Below are 24,739 nucleotides of genomic sequence, written 5' to 3'. Positions count from 1 at the left end.
CACATACATACACACACACACACACACACACACACACACACACATATATATATATATATATATATATATATATATATATATATATATATATATATGTATATTCCCTTCAGCTACCCTAATACTGAGGTCTCATGAATCATACACATCATCTTTCCATGTAGGAATGTAAACAGAACAGTTCAACTTTAGTAAGTACCTTGTCATTTCTCTTACCTTTTCATGCTTCTCTTGATTCTTGTGTTTGAAAGTCAAATTTTCTATTCAGCTCTGGTCTTTTCACTGATAAAGCTTGAAAGTCCTCTACTTTATTGAAAATCCATATTTTGCCTTGGAGCATGATACTCAGTTTTGCTGGGTAGGTGATTATTGATTTTAATCTTAGCTCCATTGATCTACAGAAAATTATATTCCAAGCTCTTCCATCCCTTAAGGTAGAAGCTGCTAGATCTTGTGTCATTCTGATTGTGTTTCCACAATACTCAAATTGTTTCTTTCTGGTTGCTTGCAGTATTTTCTCCTTGATCTGGGAGCTCTGAAATTTGGCAACAATATTCTTAAGAGTTTTCTTTTTGGGATCTTTTTGAGGAGGTGATCTGTGGATTCTTTCAATTTCTATTTTACCCTCTGGCTGTAGAATATCAGGGCAGTTCTTGATAATTTCTTGAAAGTTGATATCTAGGCTCTTTTTTTGGTCATGGCTTTCAGTGAGTCCAATAATTTTTTAAATTATCTCTCCTGGATCTATTTTCCAGGTCAGTGTTTTATAGTATCTTGATTTCTCATCAGGTCACTAGCTTCCACTTGCTCCAATCTAATGTTTAAGGTAGTATTTTCTTCAGTGGTCTTTTGGACCTCCTTTTCCATTTGGCTAATTCTGTCTTTCAAGGCATTCTTCTCCTCATTGGCTTTTTGGAGCTCTTTTGCCATTTGAATTAGTCTATTTTTTAAGGTTTTGTTTTCTTCAGTATTTTTTTCAGTATTTTTTGGGTCTCCTTTAGCAAGTCATTGACTTGTTTTTCATGGTTTTCTCTCATCATTCTCATTTCTCTTCCCAATTTTTCCTCTACTTCTCTAACTTGCTTTTCCAAATCCTTTTTGAGCTCTTTCATGGCCTGAGACCAGTTTTTCTTGGAGGCTTTCGATGTAGGCTGTTTGACTTTGTTGACTTCTTCTGGCTGTATGTTTTGGTCTTCTTTGTCACGAAAGAAAGATTCCAAAGTCTGAGACTGAATCTGAGTGTGTTTCCCCTGCCTGGCCATGTTCCCAGCCAACTTACTTGACCCTTGAGTTTTTCATCAGGGTATGACTGCTTGTAAAAAGTACTTTGTTCCAAGCTTGAGGCGATGCGCTGTTGTTTTCAGAGTTATTTCTATACAGCCAGCTCTGCCACACCAGCACTCCTCCTCCCCCAAGAACCACCAACCTGGACCTGACTCAGATCTTATGCAGGCTCTGCACTTCTGCTCTGATCCGCCACTTAATTCCTCCTACCAGGTGGGCCTGGGGCCAGAAGCAACTGCAGCTGTAGTTCTGTAGCTGCACCACCCCCACTGCCCCCAGAGCAGTGGCCGAACTGGGAACTTTCACTCTGTCCCCCACAGCTTTTCCCACTAACCTTCTCTGTTGTCTTTGGTGTTTGTGGGTTGAGAAATCTGGTAACTGCCACAGCTCACTGATTCAGGGTGCCAGGGCCTGTTCTGCCCAGCTCCTGGTCTGGTTGGTCCTGCCGCCACCCACACTGGGCTCCACTCCCCTTCTCTCCCAGCTCCATGTGTGATAGACCTTACCCAGTGACCATCCAGGCTGTCCTGGGGCAGGTCCCTGCTTCCCTCTGCTATTTTGTGGCTTCTGCAGTTCTAGAATTTGTTCAGAGCCATTTTTATAGGTTTTTGGAGGGACCTGGCAGGGAGCTCACACAAGTCCCTGCTTTCCAGCCGCCATCTTGGCTCTGACCCAACAGCCTTGGTTTTTCTGACCCCTTATGAGACATTTCCTGCACAATCCTAGAGACATTCAGCACTTGGAGTTACTTCACTTTAAAAGGCAGGATCTAACAAAGGATGACCTCACTGTCTCCGGAAACAAATGAAGTATGCCTCATTTTGTGCAGCACATATTGCTTTTTTTTTAATTAAGTGAAAATTACTTTCCAAGAGCTAAATCATTTTAAATACACTAGGGAACTTGCTATCTCAAGGACTCAGATTGAACTTGGAATCAGAAGACTTGGATTTCAATTTGTTTTTTATCTTCTCCATGACCTTGGGCAAATCACTTCACTTTTCTGGGCCTTACTTTGTTCTTCCGTAAAATGAGAAATTGAACTAGAACTCTCAAATCCCTTCCAACTCAACGAATCCACACGAAAAAGTAAACAATTGGGTTTTTTTCTTAGTCCCTATTTTTATATCTTCAGGCAACTACAGAAAAATCCCTCACTAACCATTCTAAAGACCCTGATCTCTGATTCCACATGTACTGGTAGATACTGTATTGCTTTAGTTTGGGATTTGGCACCTTGTCGCTTAATTGGAGTAAAGCGAGTAATTTACTTAATTCTCCAAGTTAATATTAACGTGGAGATTTGATTCTCTGAGTATACAAAAATGTCATTAAATTCTGTAGCAGAAATTCAGTTTTTTGTTTCTCTCAGGCTACAAACCTCTGTGTAATTCCAGAATAATTAGACAGTTGTTTTCTATCAAATGGTCAATCATTTGATGCTGAAGCCGATCATTTCATTTTATCTGAAATAATGAGGTCAAAATAATTTTTCTTTATTAAATAAGCTTGTGTGCTTAGCAAGTAGTCTTTCCAGGGCACATCACCAAACCTCACTCTCCCTCAGTTTCCTCAGCTTTAAATTAAGGACAATAGTAGTTGAACTATTCTACCTCACAGAGTCATGAAGAGAGTGCTTTGTAATCTCTGGTGCACAAAATAAGTGGGTTGTTGTTTTTTTGCTTACTTTGTATTTGACAGTGTCTCAAACAGTAGTAGTTTCAACCAGCCAGTACCAGGGGAACTTAAATGAGAGTCCCTAGGAAGAACACAACTTGGGAACTCTCCATATTTCCTTGTATGTAATCAATGTTCAGTAAATTGGTCTTTGAATGAATGAATGAATGAATGTGGTACTAGGCTCTTCTTTTCACAAGTTGAAGGCAATATATTAGGATGAAATAGGTGGCAGAATGCTATAATGAACAGGACATTGGACTTGGAATCAAGATAGCCTAGGTTCAAATCTTACCTCATGCAGTTAGTAGTTATGTGACCCTGGTGCCTCAGTTTCCTCATTTGCAAAATGGGACAGTTGGACTCTAGCCTCAAACATAACTTTTACCTTCAAATTCATGTCCCTATGGCCTCAGGAATCTAGAGCCCATTTGTACTTCTTGATACATTATTCTAAGTCAGGGATTCTTAACCTTGGGTCCACAAGCCATAAAGGGGTCCATAAAAATTTGGGAGGATCCATGTACTTGGATGGGGAAAGAAATTTCACCTTTTATTTTTTTGGATCTCCTTTAGCAAGTCATTGACTTGTTTTTCATGGTTTTCTCGCATCCTCATTTCTCTTCCCAATTTTTCCTCTACTTCTCTAACTTGCTTTTCCAAATCCTTTTTGAGCTCTTCCATGGCCTGGGACCAGTTCATGTTTTTCTTGGAGGCTGTTGGTGTAGGCTCTTGCACTTTATTGACTTCTTTAGGCTGTGTGTTTTGGTCTTCTTTGTCACCAAAGAAAGAATCCAAAGTCTGAGACTGAATCTGGGTGCGTTTTCGCTGCCTGGCCATATTCCCAGCCAACTAACTTGACCTTTGAGTTTTTCAGTGGGGTATGACTGCTTGTAGACTAGAGAGTTCTATGTTCCACATTTGGGGGGGGAGGTGCCAGCTCTGCCACACCAGCACTGCTCCTTCCCCAACCCCCAACCTGGACTGGGCTTAGATCTTCAGCAGACTGTGCACTCCTGCTCTGATCTGCCACTTAATTCCTCCCACCAGGTGGGCCTGGAGCCGGAAGTAACAACAGCTGTAGCTGCCCCACCTCCGCTGCCCCCGGGGCTGGAAGCCAAACCTCGAACTCCTTCTACTCCCACAGCTTTTCCCACTAACCTTCTCCGCAGTCTTTGGTGTTTGTGGGTTGAAGAGTCTGATAACTGCCACAGCTCACTGATTCAGGGCGCTAGGGCCCGCTCTGCCTGGCTTCTGGTCTGGATGGTCCACGCCATTCAGGCTGGGTTCTGCTCCACTCCGTTCCCAGCTCCCAGCTCCCAGCTCCATGTGGGATAGACCTCACCCAGAGACCATCCAGGCTGTCCTGGGCTGGAGCCCTGCTTCCCTCTGCTGTTCTGTGGGTTCTGCCATTCTAGAATTGGTTCAGAGCCATTTTCATAGGTTTTTGGAGGGACTCGGTATGGAGCTCACACTAGTTCCTTCTTACCAGCTGCCATCTTGGCTCCGCCCCCCCCCCCCCCAGGTCTCAAATTTAATCTGTTGTTGAGCCAACCAAACTTGAAATCTGTCTAACTTGATAGGACCTGACAAAGGTTGACACTTCTGGAATAAGTAGGGTCTCACCTTCAGACTATCATGAGGCTTTCAGCAGCAAGCATTTCAGTGGAGGAAAAAGAGAAAAAAGACTAATTTAGTTTAAGTTTATTGAGAGAAGAAGGAATTGAATTACACTTTCATCTTCTAGTTGTTGTGTTTTGTTGTTATTGGTTGTTTTCAGAGGCCATGTTCAGCAGGGAATTGTGTAGCTCCAAACTAGTCTTGTATGGGGATGGAGAGAAGGCAAGGAGGCAGAGGAAAATAGGACCTACAACTGGACACCCCAGAAGTGTTTATTGCATCGTGACCAAAGATCATCAAACAGCAGGCACCAACCAGAAATGAATTCATAAATTCGGCCCCTGTTTATATTTCCAGCTGAACTGTTTCTTCTTTCAGATGCTTTGTCCTCATGGAGGAAGGGAGGGAGGGAAAAAGCATTATGTAGTGCAAACTATGTACCATGCACTGTGCTAAGTGCTTTTTATAAATATTATTGTCTTCGATCCCCACAGCAACCCTGAAAGTTAGGTGCTATTATTATCCTCATTTTATAGGAAACTGAGGCAAAGAGAGATTAAGTGACTTGTCCAGGGTTGCACAGCTAGTACATTTCTGAGCTGAGATTTGAACTCAGGTTTTGCTGACTCCAGGCCAAAAGCTCTACCTCACTACCTGCTTCCTCTCTTCAGAAAATTCTTTTGAGTAATGGTCAAATGTACTTAAGATTTAAAACTATGTTTGAATTTCCTTGACTTTAAACAACAAGGACTGAACTGAACTTATTTATCAGTTCTTGATAGGCTGTCTTCTTGCTTTAATTAACAAATAATTAGTCTTTACTGTGCGAGTCACTATGACCCCAAGTCAGTCCTTCTCTAATTATTTTTCCATGCTTCTTTTACTGCTTGATTTTCAATCTTTCTTCTGAACATGTGTGTGTGTGTGTGTGTGTGTGTGTGTGTGTGTGTGTGTGTGTGTGGAGAGAGAGAGAGAAAGAAAGAGAATAGCTGATCTCACATGCCCACCTATAGCTACCGTCTATAGTTTCATTTCCTAAACAGAATTCATTGGGATTTCAGTTGCAAAAGCTCCTTTCCATTGAGTCAATTTCATTTTCAATTATAGGGATGCTCACTGCCACATTAGCTAACAAATGGACTTTTTTCTGCAGACAGTCGCAACTTCATCTCCATGTTGGCCTTTCTCTCTTCAGTTTCAGATGCCTAAGCACATTAGCAATGTAGATAAGGCACTATAATTAAAGTAACAAATTGCTCCCTTTTAGCCTTTCAATGGAGTCATTAAATGAATGCACCCCATGTGCCAGTATGTTTATTGGGAAGCTAGTAGAGGTAAGAATAGCAAATAATGCTCTAGAAATCTGAAAATCATAACTCTGAACTAAGGAATGCGCCACTTCTGGAAAAGGGGGGGGTGGAACCCAAAAAATGGTTAGGGTATAACCAGATTCAAGAACATTTTCAACAGTGTGACAATTACAATGGAGAGGTAGAGCTGCCTCTTAGGATGCTGAAATGGTTACTTTCAGAACTGTTCAATAAATATACTCATCCTGGTATTACAACTTGGTACATCCTCCATGGATAGACTGGTTTTTAGAGCAATTGGAATCAAGTTCAAATATTGCATGCTTATGTCCAGTGGTAAAGGAGGCCTGCTAGTAAAAATTCCAATTTTTGCTCTTTCAGATGAAAGTGATATAAGTATAGCAGAAATGATCAAAAGAGCATCTGACAAATTTTGAGGGTGCCCCAATCCACTTGATGAGATTACAAAGTATGGACCTTTGTCGGAAGGTCATCTTTGTCAAGCACCTCCCATTGAGCTGGACATGGTAGTGCCTTGTTGAGAGATATGAACCTCTCTCCAAAGATTCAATTAACTTCTCTGATTGCTCCCCCGATGACTAGGATTACCTCCTTGTGACTGATGGAGACCAGTGGGATAGACTCATTAATAAAAGTCACCCCATATATTGCTTTTGTCTATAAAACTGAAGAAAGGTAGTTCCAGCAACCCACCCACCCCCTTTAAGACCCTTCTTGCTTATCTCATGCTTACTTCCCTGTTGGGGTCCTCTACCCCAACACCCAACTTGTTGGGGTCTGTTATCCCCCAACACCCAGGCCTTTGTCCAGCAAAGGACCTGATCTCGAGGACAATGAATGGGGTGGGAGCCGAGGTAGACGGTAACTCCGTTTTATTCAGGTTAAAAGCAAACTTTTATATCTTTGGTTACGTAGGCATTAGGACTGCCCTGGTTCCACCTACTCTCCTCCCCTTCTCTTCCCACGCTAACCCGAAGCTCCCTGCGGTCAGGCAGTCCAGATAAGGAACCGGAAGCTCCATGTGCTCTGGCAAGCCCAGACAGAGGGCCGGAAGTGCCATGTGGTCAAGCAGGTCCAAGCAAAGACCTGGAATTGCTATGGAGGCAACAAAGGCAAGACCCCTCCTCCTGGCTCCACCCATATCTCAGAGCCCTGAGTTTACCTCAGCAGGCCCTGGGCATGGAGGTCCGAGGAGGCCAGGGGTCGGCTCTAACTCGCCCGGTAACACTTCCCCTTGAATTTACAGCAAGGTTGGAAAGGAGATTTCTCATTCCTTACTTCCAGAAGTCATGATACCTTATAGCGGAAGCACATGGCAGTGCTCAGCTCTGAATTCTTTAAATACCCTAAGGTGACCTCAAGTCTGTCTGAATCTAGTGATGTGAAATTATTGAGGGTAGCTTGGTGTCCTTTTACCAACTCAATTACCTTTGCTTTCAATTTCATTACCCATTTCTGTTCTTTTGTTCCCAGTTCAAAGACCATTATCCTTGACAGAAAAAAAACAAAGGTAAAATATAAATGAAGATTACACAGCTCTGCTTCTCCACCATTCATTGTCATTGATCCATCCCTTCCCCCAAGTAGTAATCCTATCCTTTCTTTGATCTTACCCTTAGTACAACATTGCTTTTTTCAAAGCTATTTTTTGTCCTTAGAATTCATCACCCAATAATGTCTACGGAAAGAAATAAAAAAGATGCTGGGTAATTATAATACCACGCTTGGTGCCAGAGAAGACCCGAGAAAATATTTCCTCCTTTCATTGTTGAGATGAAAGAACTATGGATGTGCTATATCGATACACTCTCAGACCTATTCAATGTGTTAGTTTTGTTGAAATGATTTTCCTTGTCTCTCTTTTGTTAAATCTTTGTTACGAAGTCTGAACTAGTTGGTGAAGTGAATAAAGTATTGGGCCTGGAGTCAGGAAGACCTGAGTTCAAGTATGGCAAGATAAAGTTATTAGCCATGTGTCCCTAGGCAAGTCACTTAACCAATATTTGCCTCAGTTTCCTCAGCTGTAAAATGGAACTAATAACAACACCTACATTGCAAGGTTGTTGTGAGGATCCAATGAGGTACATGTAAAGCACTTAACACAGCACCTGGAGCATAGTAGGCACTATATAAAAATATTTATTCCCTTCTCCCTCCCCCTGTTATAAAAACAAAAAGCATCAATAAATTAAGATAAAATTTGAGGAAGAAAAGCATCACCATACTCATTTCTTTCTAAGTTTAAGAATTAATGACAATGTTTTTTTCAGACCATACCATGCCTTCATGTTTATCTTAAGTTTCTTTCCAGTGCTTCTATCTTCTCTACATATCTTTTTAAAATCTAAAATGGCTGATAAATGCCTTGTACATCCATATTTGTCTTTTTAGACAATCCTACTTTTTCATGCTCTTCATAAATATTTTTATTTGTTTCATCAGAATTCCCTACTTGAGATCATCCCATGCCTTTTGAACTGACTTCCATCAATCACATTTTTGGCCCTAGGACCCTGCTCTCCTGATCCTTTCTCTGAACCATATATGAGCCATTCTTTGAAATCTACTCTCCCAAACTATATCCAATATGGCAGAAATCTCCTGTTTGGCTGTAGGAGAATATATTGGCCATCTATTTGTCTAGAATAGGTTACTAGGTAGAGGATGGAATGGAGTCTTTTAAGATCCATTCAAAGCTGTGCCCAGCTGCTTCTTCAAAAGAATAAAAAGTGAAGAAAAGGCTTTCTGCCATCCAAAAATACTATTTGGCTTTATTTTTGCAGGCTTTTAGGCTGTATCCTAATTCATTGATTTTTCATGTTGCTACTTCCATCTTTAGGCCCAAAGACATATTGAGTAGCAGTGCTTCAATATTTAATTGATATTTCTAAATGCGCAGTTCACAAAGGAGTGAGATCACTATGTCAACCAGCCATCTAGATCTCCTTGAGAGGAATATAATTATTGTATAGTTTAGAAAAGTCTCTATGAGCGTAGACGAAACCCAAATTTGGTGATGCCTGATTTGAACAAACCATGCTCCTCAAATTACATTTCCCTTTATATAGCCATGAGAAGTCATTTAAAAGCACAAAGGACTGGTATTTTTATGTCCATCTAATGGAATTTTTTCCATGAATAATTAAAAACAAATAGTAACACATCCCATTGCTAACTTGCTAATTAGTATATGTAAGGTGCATCTGTCACTGTCTAGAGGACACAGAGGACTGTAATATAGCATTTAGAGTTTAAAAGTAAGTTTAATGGATCCTTTTGTTCTAAATAATGTTAACCACAGTGAGCTTACATAGCTTGTATGACTTGAAGCAACAAAAAATAGCAGAACCTTTGAAAGGCAACAGTCTTCAAGGTAACCAGAATCTGACCTACAGGAGAAGGGTCTGCATCTTCGGTAATCAGCTCATATTCAGAACAATTTACTGCCTCCCTAAGGACGTACAACATTCATCACTCAAAAAAGATATATTGAGTACCTATCCTAGAGAATATCTAAATACACATCCCTGCCTTCAAGTAGTTTATAAACTCTTAGCTAAGGAAATTAAACACACTCATATATGACATTCAAAAATCACAGAATTTTGCACTTGAAAGAGATTTAAGAGGTCATCTGGTACGACCTATCCCTGACTGTGGGGCAGCTAGGTGGCACAATAGACAGAGTGCTAGACCTGAGTCAGAAGACTCCTCTTCCTGAGTTCAAATATGGCCTCAAGACTTATTAGCTATACGACCCTGGGCAAGTCACTTAGCCCTGTTTGCCTCAGTTTCTTCATCTGTAAAATGAGCTGGAGAAGGAAATGACAACTACTCCAGTATCTTTGCCAAGAAAACCTCAATTTGGATCACAAAGAGTCAGACATGACTGAAATGACTAACCAAAAACAACAACCATCCCTAACCAAGGACCTCTTCTGCAACACACAAGTCATAGAGATGCTGCTAATGAGTAGCAGTGTAGTACAGTGGAAGGAGCATTGACCGTGGAGTCACAGGACCTCATGTCAAATACTGTCTTCTATTTTTTTCTACTAACATGACCTTGAAAAAAATCATTTAATTACCCTAGGCTTCATTGTCCTTAGGTCTAAAGTAAAGGAGTTGGATTTGATAACCAAGGGACTAAGGTCCCCTGGCAGCTCTAGATTTTTAATCCTAGAAGACTTCGGTTGGGGCCAGCACCTTCAGCTGGTCCTCATCCTATGGCATGAAGTTGATGCCCTTCATCATCTTGGTCACCCTGCTATAGATGCTATGTAATTTATCAGTCTTCCCTGCCCTCAAGGAGCTTATAATTAAGGAGAAGGTATAGAATATTCTGGACGGAACTTGAAATTTTACTGGTGAATGCCTGGTGATGAAATTTCCTCTATGAGTGCAAGGCATCAACTCTGCAATTTATAGTTTTAGAGAGTTGCCTGTGGCACTGAGAGGCTGAGATTTTCCAAGAGCCACACAGACAGTATGAGGCACACTCAGTACTTGAAGTCAGTTCTCCCTGAATCTGAGATAAACTCACTCTCCACTATACCACACTGCCCCAAATATTATAATAGAAAATAGAATGTATGAAAGGCATAGAAAAGATACAAAATACTTTTAAACTCGCCATCAGCTCCCCAGTCTCTTAGGAGCTGAGGCTATGGAGCTGATGAGAGCCAAAAATATAAGTCTTACTTGGGCAGCTAAAGGAGAGGAAAATAGATCAGATTCATACATGTTCCCAAAGGAGTTGCCTATACCTGTTTTCAGTATTTTTTTTCAGTAGAACTATCTGTAATTGTCCATAGCCTTGGACAAACAGATGCTGTTTTTCTTTTGAAAGCTCTGAAGAGCTCTAGATTTGGAGTCAGAGAATTTGGGATCATATTAAACCCTGCCACTTGCCACTTCTGTGACCTTGGGCAAGTCACCTTACTTTTCTGGGTCTCAGTGTTTTTATATATAAAATGAGGGACTAGTGACAAGATGATCTCTGAGGTTCCTCTCAATTCTAAATCTTACAGTTCTATGAAATTTCCTAGCTGCCTTCTCATCTAATTAGCTGTCAGTAGCAGCTAACACTTTGCCTTTATATTTCTCTGTCTCCTCTGACTAATAATGAAAATAAATCAAGTGCATTAGGCAGATGAGGAAAACTAATTAGGAGCTAGGGACTAATTAGGAGGCCATTGCAACTATCGAGGTTTTAAGGAGCTGAACTTGGCTGTATGAGTGGAGAGAAAAGACTGGATGAAAGACATGTGGAAATAGAATGAACAAGACTTAACCAAATGGATGGGGTGAGGGGGGTTGGGGGGTGGGGAGGAAGATTGAAAGTAAAGGATTAATCTAAAATTAAGAACCTTGTTTAATGAAAGAATGTGGTGCCCTCAACTGATTATACCCAGCCTGATGTGGACAGCAGAGCTTTTGTGCTACATAAGTGGGTAGCAGTGTGGTTTAGGAGAAGGGACGTTAGCTCTAGAGGAAAAGAATTAAATTTGCCCCTGCCCCAGCTTTGTTATCTATTAGCTATGTATCCTTGGGTAACTTACTTTACCTCCCTGGGTCTCTGTTTCCTGGACTGTTAATGAGGGGCCTGGATCAGACGATCTCTGAGATCCTTTCCAGTTCCATATCTGTTATCCTGAATCTTGGATACCTAATTGCCAATGACAATGTAGACTGTCGTCCCCACCACCCCCCCCCCACTTATAATGTTCCCTTGAATAAAATTTAGGATAAAGTAAAAAACATGCAGTTCCAAAGAGGATTAATCTCCTTTAGAAAATTACAGTTATTAAGAAATTGAGATTGTTGTATACAGTCTAGAATTTTGTAGAGCTTTAATTAAGTGTTCCAGACATACATCATTATGTATTTAGTACTTCTCAAAAACCCCTTATGACTCTCGCGGTTTAGAGGCTATTAATAAAAGTTGCCAAACTGCCATCAGTCTATTAGCAATGTTCAAAGTGATTTAGTGTAACATTCGAAATGAATTTTAACTTCGTATCCACTGGTGATACAGAGAAACTCTATTCTGGTCTTAAATTCTTTTCTTTTGATTGAAGTCCTCATTCCTCATTGAAAGTGAGGGGTGGAGGGAGTAGTGGTCCATATTAAATTTTAAAGTGTAACATTGAGCTGTATATTTTCTGAATAGGGCTCTTTCCACTATAGCATGTTCAGAACTCTCTGGGTCTTCTGCCTGGTCAAACAGAGAAGGCCTAATGCAAGAATCTTACATGACAAATGCTAAATCTTAATCTCTCATTGGTCCAGAGCAATTTTTCACAGGCCACAGGTTGTCCAGGTCTGGCCCAGAGGAAAGTTATTAGAAAAAGTGAAGGTATCTCCTCCCTATGTCCCTTGGTGATCTCACTAGTTCCAGTGGGTTCAATAACCAACTCTCTGAAGATACCTCCTGGATCCATACTTCTAGCCCTAATCTCTCTTGTGATCTCCAGTACCAATTTCCTGTTGGACTTCTCTGCTTGAATGCTGTATAAGTATCTCAAATTTAACTTGGCCTAAATGGAACTTGTATTTTCCATAAAATCTGTCCCTCCTCCAAACCTTCTTTTTTTTTTACTGTTAGTACTACCATTCTTCTAGTCACCAAGATTTCTAACTTTTAAATTATCCTTCCCTCTCCCTCAACCCCTGTAAGTCAATCAATTGTCAAGTCTTGTCTATCTTACCTCCACAACATCTCTAGCATCCATCCCCTCTTCTCTGTGCATAAACCTCCCAACCTAGTTCACAACTGTATCACTGCTTTCCTGGATCATTGCTAGAGATTCCTAATGGATCATCCTGGCTCCAGTCTGTCCAATACACAGCTGGCAAATTAGTATTCCTAAAGGAAAGACCTGACCATATTACTCCCTACCTATTCAAAAATCACTAATGGTTGCTGACTGCTACTAGAGTAAAATGCAAAATTCTCAACCCATCACAATCTGTAAAAACACATCACAACCTGGCTCCCTCTGACCTTTCCAGTCTTTTACAATACTAATGACAACTCTTTGCATGCTCTCCATTCTGGTCAAACTGCCTGCAAGTTGATCCCTCTTTACCACATTCCTTGTCCCACCCCCATACTTTTGCATGAGTGGTCTCCCAGGACTGGAAAGTACTCCTTTCTCATTTCTACCTCACAGGCTCATTTCTTTCAAAGTACAGCTCCGGTGCCACCACCTACACAATAATTTCCCCAGTCCTTACAGTTACGAGCATTCTCTCGCTCTTGAAATGACTTTGTATATATTATATGTGTGCATATTTCATCCTTACTTGAGTAATGTGAGCTCCTTGACGACAAGGATGATTCTGTGTGTGTGTAATTTTTTTTACCTGATCTTTGATTTCATCAATGTAGGGAGCTCTCATTTATGACACTCCCTCTACCAATGCATGTTGGTACTTTTTCTGAAACTAATTGGCTTAGAGATTGTCCTGGAGTAATGAAAATTTAAGGAATTTGCCCAGGGTCTCATAGCCAGGATGAATCAGAGGCTAAGGCCTCCGATTCTTCTGGAGTCTAAGGCCTAAGATCTCTATCCACTACACCAGGGGAGGGGAACCTGTGGCCTTGAGGCCACATGTGGCCCTCTAGGTCCTCAAGTGCAGCCCTTTGATTGAATCCAAACATGAGGAACCTGTGGCCTTGAGGTCACATGGCCCTTTGAAAGGGCCACACTTGAAGACGTAGAGGGCTACATGTGATCTCAAGGCTGCAGGCTCCCCACCCCTGCACTACACCATACTGTCTCTCTTACAAATAGTAGGCACTCAATAAACATTTGTTGAGTTGAGTTAAAAGTGATTTAAGTCAAATCTTTCACAGATGAGGAAACTGAGGCCCAAAGTCAGACAGTTAGTAATTGGCAAAAGAGAGATTAAAACCTCGATTTTCTGCCTCCACAAGTGCCCTTTCTATTGTGCTTTCCACTGCTTCCATCATCTTTTTATCATTGGTATTGTTATTATTATTATACTGTGTTGTGGAAATACTCACTTTATTCCATAAATTAAAAAAAAAAGGACCTGGGTTCCCCCAAGTCTGGCTGAGGTCACTTCAGAAACCCAAGGGCTTTTGTACAGGAGATCTCTGCTGACCTGTGTGACAGCCCCTGTTGTTACCTTGCTATTGGAGATATATACAGAACAAGGTCAATGAAGCTTTCATTCCCAAACAACTTTCCTCATGGGAAATACAACAAATAATTGTGATGCTTAGGGAATTATAAGTCAAGGAGAGAAGGCACGGTAGGATGAGAATAATGATGCCCAGAACAGAATGTCTTCCTCACATAAAATAGTCTTGATGGACTGATGTGATTTTTCAGAGGTCCTGTCTCCTACATCCAGAGTGAGAGGGCTGCAAACAGTAAGAAAGTGCTTATAAATTCAATCTGTGATAGAGTGGGACAGCAGATATCTACTAAGTGCCTCCTATGTCCAATGCTCTGAGCATATTTAGATGCAAAGTTTGCTTCTGTTTGGGGTGGCCATTACATTTCTAAAGCACAACACTCACTCCCATTGCCAGAAAGAACAAACAAAGACTGCAAAACAAACCATATATGTCTTTTCCTCCAAATCACTCCATCAATCAAAGGAAGATTAAATGTAGATAATGTATCTCCAACACAGGCAAGGATACTTTGAGGAAATGTTTTCCTTGTGCCTGGCACTGACTTCTCAACCATGAGTTAATGATAATTTGGCAAGGGGATCATACACATTGGCTATAGCAACGCTTCAGGTCCTAGATTCTCCAGAAAGATGGGGGTGTCCCAGAGGGTATATGGGCCATACTAAGCACCCAGGCACCTCACTCAGATGAAGACATAATTTTGCCTCAATAAAGTTACATAGAACTATGCAATTTATGCCATTATCTTACAACTGGATTGTCTATAGCTAGCATATATAGTATAGATAGCACTCTATGTAACAAAAGGTATCCGAAAAGCAGAGGAAGGAGAGTCTCAAAAAAGGCCATGATATGAACCATAAACACTGATGACTTAGAGAATTTAGATGGAAAATGGAGCTAAGGGATGAGAGAAAATTACAACAGTGGCTAGAAGCAGCGATTCAAGGTGAAAATAGAGCTGCTTTAGCCAGAATGGAGGTTCTCAGGCTTGTATCTCAAGACCCAATATGTTACAGACATTAGGATGTGAAACTTGATCCAGATGTTCTGGAAGGTGATTTAGAACTACGCCCAAAAAGTTAATGAACTGTCTATACCTTTTGACCCAGTGATACTACTTCTAGAACAATGCTTCATAAAAAGGAAAAGGACCCATATGTGCAAAAATGTTTATAATAGCTCTTTTAGTAGTGACAAAGAAGTAGAAAGTAAGAGAGTACCTATCAAATGGGAGGCAGCAAACAAATTATGGCATACAAACGTGATGGAATACTATTATATTGTAAGAAATGATCAAAAGGATGGCTTCAGAGAAATCTTGGAAGACTTTTCTGAACTGATGCAGACAGAAAAATTTATACAATAACAACATTGTAAAGATAAACAGCTTTCAAAGACTCAAAAACTTTGATCAACGCAATGAGCAACCATGATTCCAAAGAACCAACCTACATTTCTGTGTGCATGTATGTATGTATGTATGTATGTATGTATGTATGTATGAGAGACATGGCCAAAATAGGGGTTTGTTTTCCTTGCCTATGCTTATTTGTCATAAGGTTTTGGTTTTACTTTTCTTTGGAGTGGGGGGAGGGATGGGAGAAGTAAGGAGAGGAATAGATGGATGAGAAGAGAGGAACAGGACAGTTTTTTTAAGTTTATATTATGTATATACATATATAATCACATATTTTAATGATAAAAATAAATTTAATTAAAATTCAATTTTTAAAAAAGAACAAAAGGTACTTGGAAATAAGGATTATTTCACTTCTTTGTATATGCATTCCCATTGCCTGGCACAGGGCCTGACAAAGAGTAGATACTTGATAAATACATGATGATTGACTTACATGGAGTTACTTAAAGAAGAGACCTCTGAAGTAGCCAGGGACTAAGTCAAATGGAGTCTATTAATTATCAACACCTGCAATGTAGGCAAGTGAAAATATGTATGTCTTTAGACCTCAAGCAACTAGGTATTTCAATGGATTGAGCACTGGATTTGGAGTCTGGAAGTCCCGTATTCAAATCCAGCCTCAGACACTTATTATCTGTGATCCTAGACAAATCACTTAATCTCTTTGTAGATAATAATAGCACCTACCCCACTAAGTTGTTAGGAGGATAAAATGAGATAATATTTAGAGTGTTTCGTAACACTTAATGCATTATATAAATAACAGCTATTAGTATTAGTAGCATTAATAGCATTATCACTACTTAGTCAAAGAAATAGCTGGATGTGCCTTTCTAAGTTCCCATCTTGCTGGATTCATAACAGTAGCTTCTTGTACTAATGAAAATTCTTACACACACACATCCTTATGACTAGTATGAGGAACAAGATGAGGATTAGATCTGTTGTTTCATTAATATAGGGAATTTGCTGGCAAGGAAACTCCCTCTACTGATATGTCAGCACCTTCGCTATACCTTAAGGTCTCAGAGAGTTGCCTAGAATACTTAGAGATTAAGTGACTTTCCAGGATCACCCAGCCAGTTTGTACCAGAGGTTGTACTTCAGCTCAGATCTTTATAGCTTCCAGGCTGGCTCTCTCCATTACACCACATTGCCTCTAGTAATAGTTTCAAAGAATCTCCCCTAAATTCAAATGACCTTCCTCTAGAAATATCATTTCCATCTAGGAGGCTTATCTATATATTCAGTTCTCTCTATGGGGGTACCTTTGATAAATCAGTGATCTTAAAGCAACCTGATTGTTTTTCAATTTCCCAGCTTTATTTTGGTCTGCAGGGCTGATGCTTGCTTACTCTCTGTGTGGTGAACTGAGTGTTAACATTAGGCCTTTTTATTCCAATCAGATGAAATGTTTAATTGTACTTACCCATATATAGGTGAAAAATCACTTAAAAGATAAAGCCTATGTGCATAAATTGTGGGACCCGCCAAATTCCAGAGGAAAACCTGATTAATGAAGTTACTTTATAAAATCTCTTTTATTGAACCACAGAGATTTAAAAAAAAAGAAATAAATTAAACCCCAGATACTTTCAGTGCAAATAACAGAAACCAAATAACTATCGAGTTGTTTTTCAAGTTAATAAAAACATGCTGGTTTGTTTTTTTCTTAATTAACTCATAAATTGAGACTTTCTTTGTCTGTAGGTAGGTCCCACCTGACAATTTGCAAATGGGCTTTCTGTCTATAGGCCTTAATATGTGCAAAATGAGCACAACAATTTAAAACAAACTAAGTTAATAAGATTCTCCTTCAAGAAAAAGTAAACCATCAAGGAGCCCAGTACAGCAAAATAGAACTCGGAATCAGGAAGACCTGATTTCAAATCCCACCTCAAACACTTACCAGCTAGTTATTTAAGCAAGTTATTTAACTTCTCTGGGCCTCAGTTCCTCATCTGTGAAATGACGTGGCTATCCCCCAAACATGGGGGGGGGGTCTCTCTACATCTCCACATTTTCTTCCTCCTTATCTCCATCTCCTACCTTCCCTGATTTCCTTCAAGTTCCAGCTTAAGTCCTATCTTCCTCCAGAAGTCTTTCCTGATTCCTCTGCTCATTACTTCCTTTATTCTGGCTATCTCAAGTGCCTAGAATGAGCTGCTCCTTCAATTATACGTCTTAGTTTGTTTCCCTAGTTTCTTTCAAGATTCATCTAAAATACTACCTTCTGTAGGGAGCCTTTTCTGGTCTCCCAGCTGCTGATGCCTTCCCCTTTTCAGATTTCCTTCATCTAATCTATATGTGTCTTGTATTCACCTAGCTGCTTCCATGTTGTTACCACATTAGAATGTAAGCTCCTTGAGGTCAGTGTCTATTTTTGCCTTTCTTTGTACCCCCAGCACTTAGCATAGTGCCTGGCCCTTAGCAAGCACTTAGTAAGAATCTTGTTGATTCACTTAAGATTGTTGTAAGAACCAAATGAGATGTGTATAAAGTGCTTTGTAAACTATAAAGCCTGTATAAGTGCTAACTGTTAGTATTTTCTCCATAATCATATCAGTGGAAGGTCAAAGGGATAGGAGTACCTACTCTCATTACACAGATGAGAGACAATTTTGGACAAAAAGGTAAAATAATTTTCTAAAGGTTGCTATGGGAAACCATCATAGAGATGGTCTCAGATCCTAGCCAGTGGCAGTCCTACCTTCCATACGTAAAAGATGAGAGAATCTTCAGTTTGTAAGAGGCCTTAGAAATAATCTAGTCCAATCAGCCATCCAGTAGATATATCACCTGTATAATATCCCCAACAAATCCATTCTCTGCTTGAACTCTTGTCAGTGAAAGATCTTTCACTACTTTGGGGGACAACTTGTTTCATTGTTAGAACGTTCTTTCTTAAATTGAACCAAAAATCTGCCTCCTGTAACTTCACAAGATAAATACTATATCCGTGACTGAAAGGTATAATTAATTTTTAAATTCTGAACTTAAACACGAAAAAGATTTACACATACACAAAGGGAGGATTCCATATGAAACTCTGAATCTCCATTTCACACCAATTCCTTTTTTTAAGAATATAATAAATTCTACATGTTGCTGTCAAAACTGTCCTGTTTGTGTTTCCTTTGGAACTTCCTTCTATCCTGTGGTGTGCATTTTAAAAATTATTTCATTGGCCCCCTTTTTTGTTTTAGAATCACTATCACTAACCTCCTCCAGTTTCCCTCAACCCGATTACAATTAACCTAGAGAAAGAAAAGGAGAAAACTACCATTGTGACAAATTACCATAGTCAAGCAAAATGAATCCACACAGTGACCAGGTCCAAAAACTTATGTCCCTGTGCCTTATGTCTATCACCTCTGACATTAGCTGTCTTTCATGCTTCATCGTAGCTCCCCTGGAGACATGGTTGGTCATTGCTTTAGTTGGCATAGCTTTGAGGTTCTTATATCTTTCAAAGTTGTTTTTCTTTAGAGTGTTGTTGTCCTTGTATAATTTGTTCTTTTGGTTCTGTTCACTTCATTCTGCCTCCTACCCATGATTCTTTAAAACTGCCTATTTCATAATTTTTACTGGTTAATAATATTCTTTTTTTGTTAATCTACTCCCCAAATGTCTAAAAAGTAATATGGCACCCTGTTTCCTCTTATATCATAGTTCTTTTCTTTTTCCCCGCCTTTTAATTTCCTCTTTAGGATGAGGAATTTGTTTTGCTTTTGACTATTCTCTTCTTAGTTCTCTACTATTCTCTTCCTACTATTAACTTCCTAACCTTCTCCATTTCTTCTTCTTTCCCTTTTGACTTTATGAACCTCCACAACAAATTGTGTGTTTGCCTATGTTTAATGCTCCTTTGTTCATCTCAGTTAATAACATGGTTCATGTATTGCCCATTCCCCTGATTCCTTCCTCCATTTTGTATATTCTTCTTCTCACATACCCCAAATTTATGAGAAATAGCAAGTTCTACCCCCTTCATCCTCCTCTCTATACTACTACATTTCTCCTTTCTCTTTCCCTTCTTAAAATCCTTATAACAGAACTAATACACAGCCATTGTCTCTATTTTTCCTATTTAACCTCCTCAATACCTATTGAAGACGTAGATTCTGAAGGAACACTTGTTTCTTCTCCCTTTATTAGAATGTTAGCACTACCTCATCACACATAATCAGTTAGAGCTCCTTCCAATTGATCAAATAAGTTTACCTTTCTAAGTTTCTCTGGGCTCATGTATTTCAAATTCCCTACTCAGCCCTCAACTTTTCATCAGAAATATTTGAAAATCCTCTATTCCACAAAAGGTCCAGTGAAATGTGAATTGGTCCAGACATTCCATAAAGCAATTTAAAACTATGCCCAAAAAAATCATTAAACTTTGCATATCCTCTAAGTCAACAATACTACTGCTAGGTCTATACCACCCCAAAGAGTTCCAAAAGAGAGGAAAAGGAACCATATGTACCAAAATATTTATAGCATCTTTTTGTGGTAGCAAAAAGTCTAGAAACTAAGGAGGCATCTGCCCATCAATTAGAAAATGGCTAAACAAATTACAGCATATGAATGTAATGGGATACTATTACTTTGTAAGAAATGATGAAAAGCCCTCTTCCGGTTCTTCACCATGGCGCAAGATCAAGGTGAAAAGAAAAACCCTATGCGGGAACTGCGCATCCGTAAGCTCTGCCTCAACATCTGTGTTGGGGAGAGTGGAGACAGACTGACCCGGGCAGCCAAAGTGTTGGAGCAGCTCACGGGCCAAACCCCAGTGTTCTCCAAAGCTCGCTATACTGTCAGGTCTTTTGGCATCAGGAGAAATGAGAAGATCGCCGTTCACTGTACAGTCCGTGGGGCCAAAGCTGAAGAGATTCTGGAGAAGGGGCTGAAGGTGCGAGAATACGAGTTAAGGAAAAATAACTTCTCAGACACCGGCAACTTCGGCTTTGGTATCCAAGAGCATATTGATCTGGGGATTAAATACGACCCAAGCATCGGCATCTACGGCTTGGACTTCTATGTGGTGCTGGGCAGGCCCGGGTTCAGCATTGCAGACAAGAAGCGTAGGACAGGCTGCATTGGGGCCAAACACAGAATTGGCAAAGAGGAAGCCATGCGCTGGTTCCAGCAGAAGTACGATGGCATCATCCTTCCTGGCAAATAAAGTCCTGTTTTCTATTAAAAGGTCAATAAAATGTTCCCTGAAGTGTAAAAAAAAAAAAAAGAAATGATGAAAAGGAGGGTCTCAGAAAAACCTGGAAAGACTTTTATGCAGAGTTAAGTTAGCAGAACAAGGATAACAATTTATATAATATCAACAACATTATAAACAATTTTGAAAGGCTTAAGAACTCTGATCAACACAATGATCTACCACAATTCCGGAAGATCCATAATAAAACATTCAGCCTACCTCCTGACCAAAGTGGTGGACTAGAGATTCAAATTGAGATGTAGTTTTTTAGACATGGCCAATTGAGGAATCTGCATATTTGCTATAAGGCTTTACTTTTTTGTTTTGTTTTAATGAGAGGGAAAGAAGGAGAGAAAATATATTTTTGTTAATTAAAAATATATATTGTTTCTAAATGATGCTAGACATCTTTCCTTCTACAGTTACTTTTATGTAGCCAACTCTTTACATGTAGCATCTCCCTGTAGAATGTAAACTATTTGAGGGCAGGGATTGTTTTTTGCCTTTCTTTTGTATTCCTCTGCATTTATCACAGTGCCTGAAACTAAGTGCTTAATATTAAGTACTTAATAAAATACGTGTTGATTGATGGATGGATTGATTGGTGGTGGTGGTGATGACTGTGTTGATGAATTGCCCTTGTAAATAATATTTGCCTCTATGCTTGACACTCAGGATTGTATAATCTGCCAAATCCACCCCTTTCCCCCAGAGAATCTACTTTTCTTAGGATGTTCAATTTGGCTTTTAAATAAAATTCTGCCTCCTCCTTGGATCTGAAAGAATACCAGAATAGACTGCTTAATGTCTCTGCTGGGAGAAGTCTGCTTCCTTACTCTGACTTTCTTCTTCTACCTCCAGACACTAGTTCTTGTGTTTTGATTATTCAGAGCCTAATTTCCATTTCTTTCTTATCACAGCTTCTAGTTGATTTATTTGTCCCTAAATAGTAATTTTATGACTCTTTCCATTTCCTCATTCCTCTTAATGGCTTTTGAGCCAGAACCTACAAATTCCATTTCATTCTTTTGCACATCAAAATATAGATGTCTACCACATTTTATAGCAAGTGGCTCTGATCCTTAAAAAAAAATCAAAAGAAAGCATAAATATAATTTATGGCTTTAATTTTATATCTTATGCTGATAAACATAATACTTGTACTACCTGCCTCAGGAGTTGTTAAGAGAAAAAAGCCTGTCAATTCCAAAGCACTATATTCATGTGAATTATTATTGTGATTATACTGGTGTTTCTAGATCATAATTTTATTTTTTTATAAATTCAATTTAAAGTTATCCCTAAGGGGAAGTCTAATCTAAAAATTACTCTTCTACATTCATTTTACTATTTTCCTTATACATCACTCAACTAGTATCCATTTATAAGAAAGTAAACCACAGAATTATATTCAGAAGTTGGTACAGATCTCAGAGACCATTTAGTCTAGCCCATACCTGATGAAGAATTTTGTAGAGTGTTTTGTCATCTATGCACATTTGTATGGATGCAAGCATAGTAGATTATATACTCCATGTGGGGAGAGACTGAAGCACCTAGGATGTGCTTTGTACATAGTTAATCAGTGTTCAATAAATATCTATTGATTGATTCAGTAATCTAGTGATTTGTAGACCTTTAACTGTATTTAGATGTAACTATGTCTTAACAGAGAGATTTAAGTCAGAGGCAAAAAAAAAAGGCTGGGAATCAGGACACAAAATTCAGAGTTTTGGAGAATAAAGGAGCAAAGACTATGGTTTCCTTTCCAAAACAGGCAAATTCAGTCCTCCCTGGTAAAGGTTTGAAAATTATGCCCCATCCCACTTCTAGATGCAGAAGACTGCTGTTGAAATCCTGAGTCTAATATTTACTATCTGTGTCACCTTGAGGAGGCACTTGCACTCCATGGGCCTCAATTTCCTCAAATAATAAATGAGGGGGTTGGACTAAGGTGTCTTTCAAGGTCCCTTTCAGTTCTAAATCTATGATCCTATGTGTTATTATCCACTGGAGGCTTAGTTATCTTCATTGTGCAACAAAATAGATACCTATGTACCAAGGAAAGTAGAATTTTCTGTCACATGAAATTTGTGCATTTACAAAAGTTAGCTTGAAAAATGTCCCTTTTGATACCCATTCCCAGCATATTGAACCATAGGTGGCTGTATTTGTTTTTAATATGAATTATTTTTATTATTTTCTTAATGTTCAACTGTTCTTTCATCTCTGGTATAAATCCAAGCTGATCATAATAAATAATTTATTGAATGAATTGTAGACTGTTTGACATGACTTTATTTCAAATTTTTGAACCTATATTGGTTAATCATATTGGTCTATAGTTCTATTTTTGTGCTTTATCTTTCCCTAGTTTAAGTGTTAGGACTTTATTTGTCTCATAAAAGGTCTTCGGGTGGCTGCATGCCTTACTCTTAAACCTAAATCTGCTTCTACACCTATATTATTACTAGATTTTCCCCAAATCTATAGAACCAGAACTCCTATACTTATTCTTCTCCAAAGATTGAGTCATATCCTCTTAGCAATACTGTTTGGTCAATTAGAGATATTGTCTTTTTTCTTTTTTTTTAATTATTATTTATTTTTAACATTCTTTTCTTAGTTCCAAATTCTCTCCTACCCTCCCACCCCTCCACCATTCACTGAGAAGGCAAGCAAAATGATATCAATTATATATACGAAATCATGCAAAACATATTACCATATTAGCCATGTTGCAAAAAAAAGTTAAAAAAACAAAGTGAGAAAAATATACTTCAGCTTGCACTCAGAGTTTATTAGTTCTCTGGAGGTAGCTAGCATTTTTCATGATGAGTCTTGGATCATTGTATTTATCAGTATTGCTAAGTCTTTCATAATTGATCATCACTACAATATTGCTGTTACTGCGCACAGTGATCTCCTGGTTCTGCTTAACTCCATTTTGCATCAGTTCATATAAGTCTTCCCAGGTTTTCCTGAACTTCATCATTCTGAACCCCTTCATCCCCCTCATCACTCCTTATAGAACAACAGTATTCTATGACAATCATATACCATAACTTATTCAGCCATTTTGATGTGCATCCCCTGAATTTCCAATTCTTTGCCACCAATATTTTTTGTGCATGCACAAAATTTGTGTATCCAATGGGGGCATTTAACATATAGATAGGTAGTTCAAGGGGAAGCAGAGATAGACATACACATCTTTGGAATGTTGTTCATGCCTCTCTAAGTAAGACTAATTTTTGTCTTGAGAGAAGCGTGAGAAGGGGCCATGAATTTGGCCACTCTTTTGAGAATAGAGGTACCAGACTAGAATTATATCTAACTACCTCTCTAAATATTGCTGGTCTAAGAGTATGAGTCTTGGGTTCATAAAGCCTTTTCTCTGGCCAATATCTCTTAGATGGGGGGAAATAGGGAAGGAAGTAATCATTTATTAACCACCTAATATATACCAGTCTCTATTCTAAGTGCTTTACAAATATTGTCTCTTCTCATTCCCATTTTATAGTTGAGGACACTGAGGCAGACAACACTTAAGTGATTTGCCCAGAATCACACAGTTAGTAAGTGTCTGAGGCTAAGGTCTTCCAGATTCTAAGCCCAGCATTCCATCTACCGCACATACACAATCCAGCTCGACTCCATCCCACCAAATGAAAAAGATTATCACAGATAATGAATAGCAAGTAAACCAACATATCAAAACAGCTAACAAAAAGAAGTTAGAAAAGTTCTATAGATTATAATATACCAGAAAATACACACACAAGAGTAAATGAGCTCTTTGAATGGGAGATCTGAGATCTTACCCAAAGGAAAATTCTTCAGAGTCTATAGGGAGATAAGCTTGAAATCAGACATAGAGTTGGGCCCAAAGAAAATCTAGAACTCTGAGTGTCCTCTCTCAAAGGAGAAATAAATAATGTCTCTCCTCTCCAAAATTCTCCCACCAATTCTAGCTCTCATACATAATGTTGCATAAGTTTTCTCTCCATCAATTAGGAGAACCT

The 24,739-nt window shown here is 39.1% G+C and overlaps 2 protein-coding genes across 4 annotated transcripts in view; both read left to right on the top strand.

Annotated features, from left to right (window-relative positions):
- Window positions 1–24,739, top strand: part of SLC35F3 (solute carrier family 35 member F3) — a 543,205-nt gene that overhangs the window by 486,232 nt on the left and 32,234 nt on the right. The gene's annotated exons all lie outside the window — the stretch shown is intronic.
- LOC118848953 (60S ribosomal protein L11-like) lies at window positions 20,148–20,744 on the top strand. The gene has a single exon (XM_036758012.1). It carries the CDS (start codon window positions 20,148–20,150, stop codon window positions 20,682–20,684), a length of 537 nt encoding a protein of 178 aa, XP_036613907.1. The 3' UTR covers window positions 20,685–20,744.

The sequence above is a fragment of the Trichosurus vulpecula genome, chromosome 4 (assembly GCF_011100635.1).
Source record: "Trichosurus vulpecula isolate mTriVul1 chromosome 4, mTriVul1.pri, whole genome shotgun sequence".
Taxonomy (NCBI): Eukaryota; Metazoa; Chordata; class Mammalia; order Diprotodontia; family Phalangeridae; genus Trichosurus; species Trichosurus vulpecula.
Note: the sequence above shows the minus strand (reverse complement) of the source record. Positions and strands in the feature narration are given on the sequence as shown.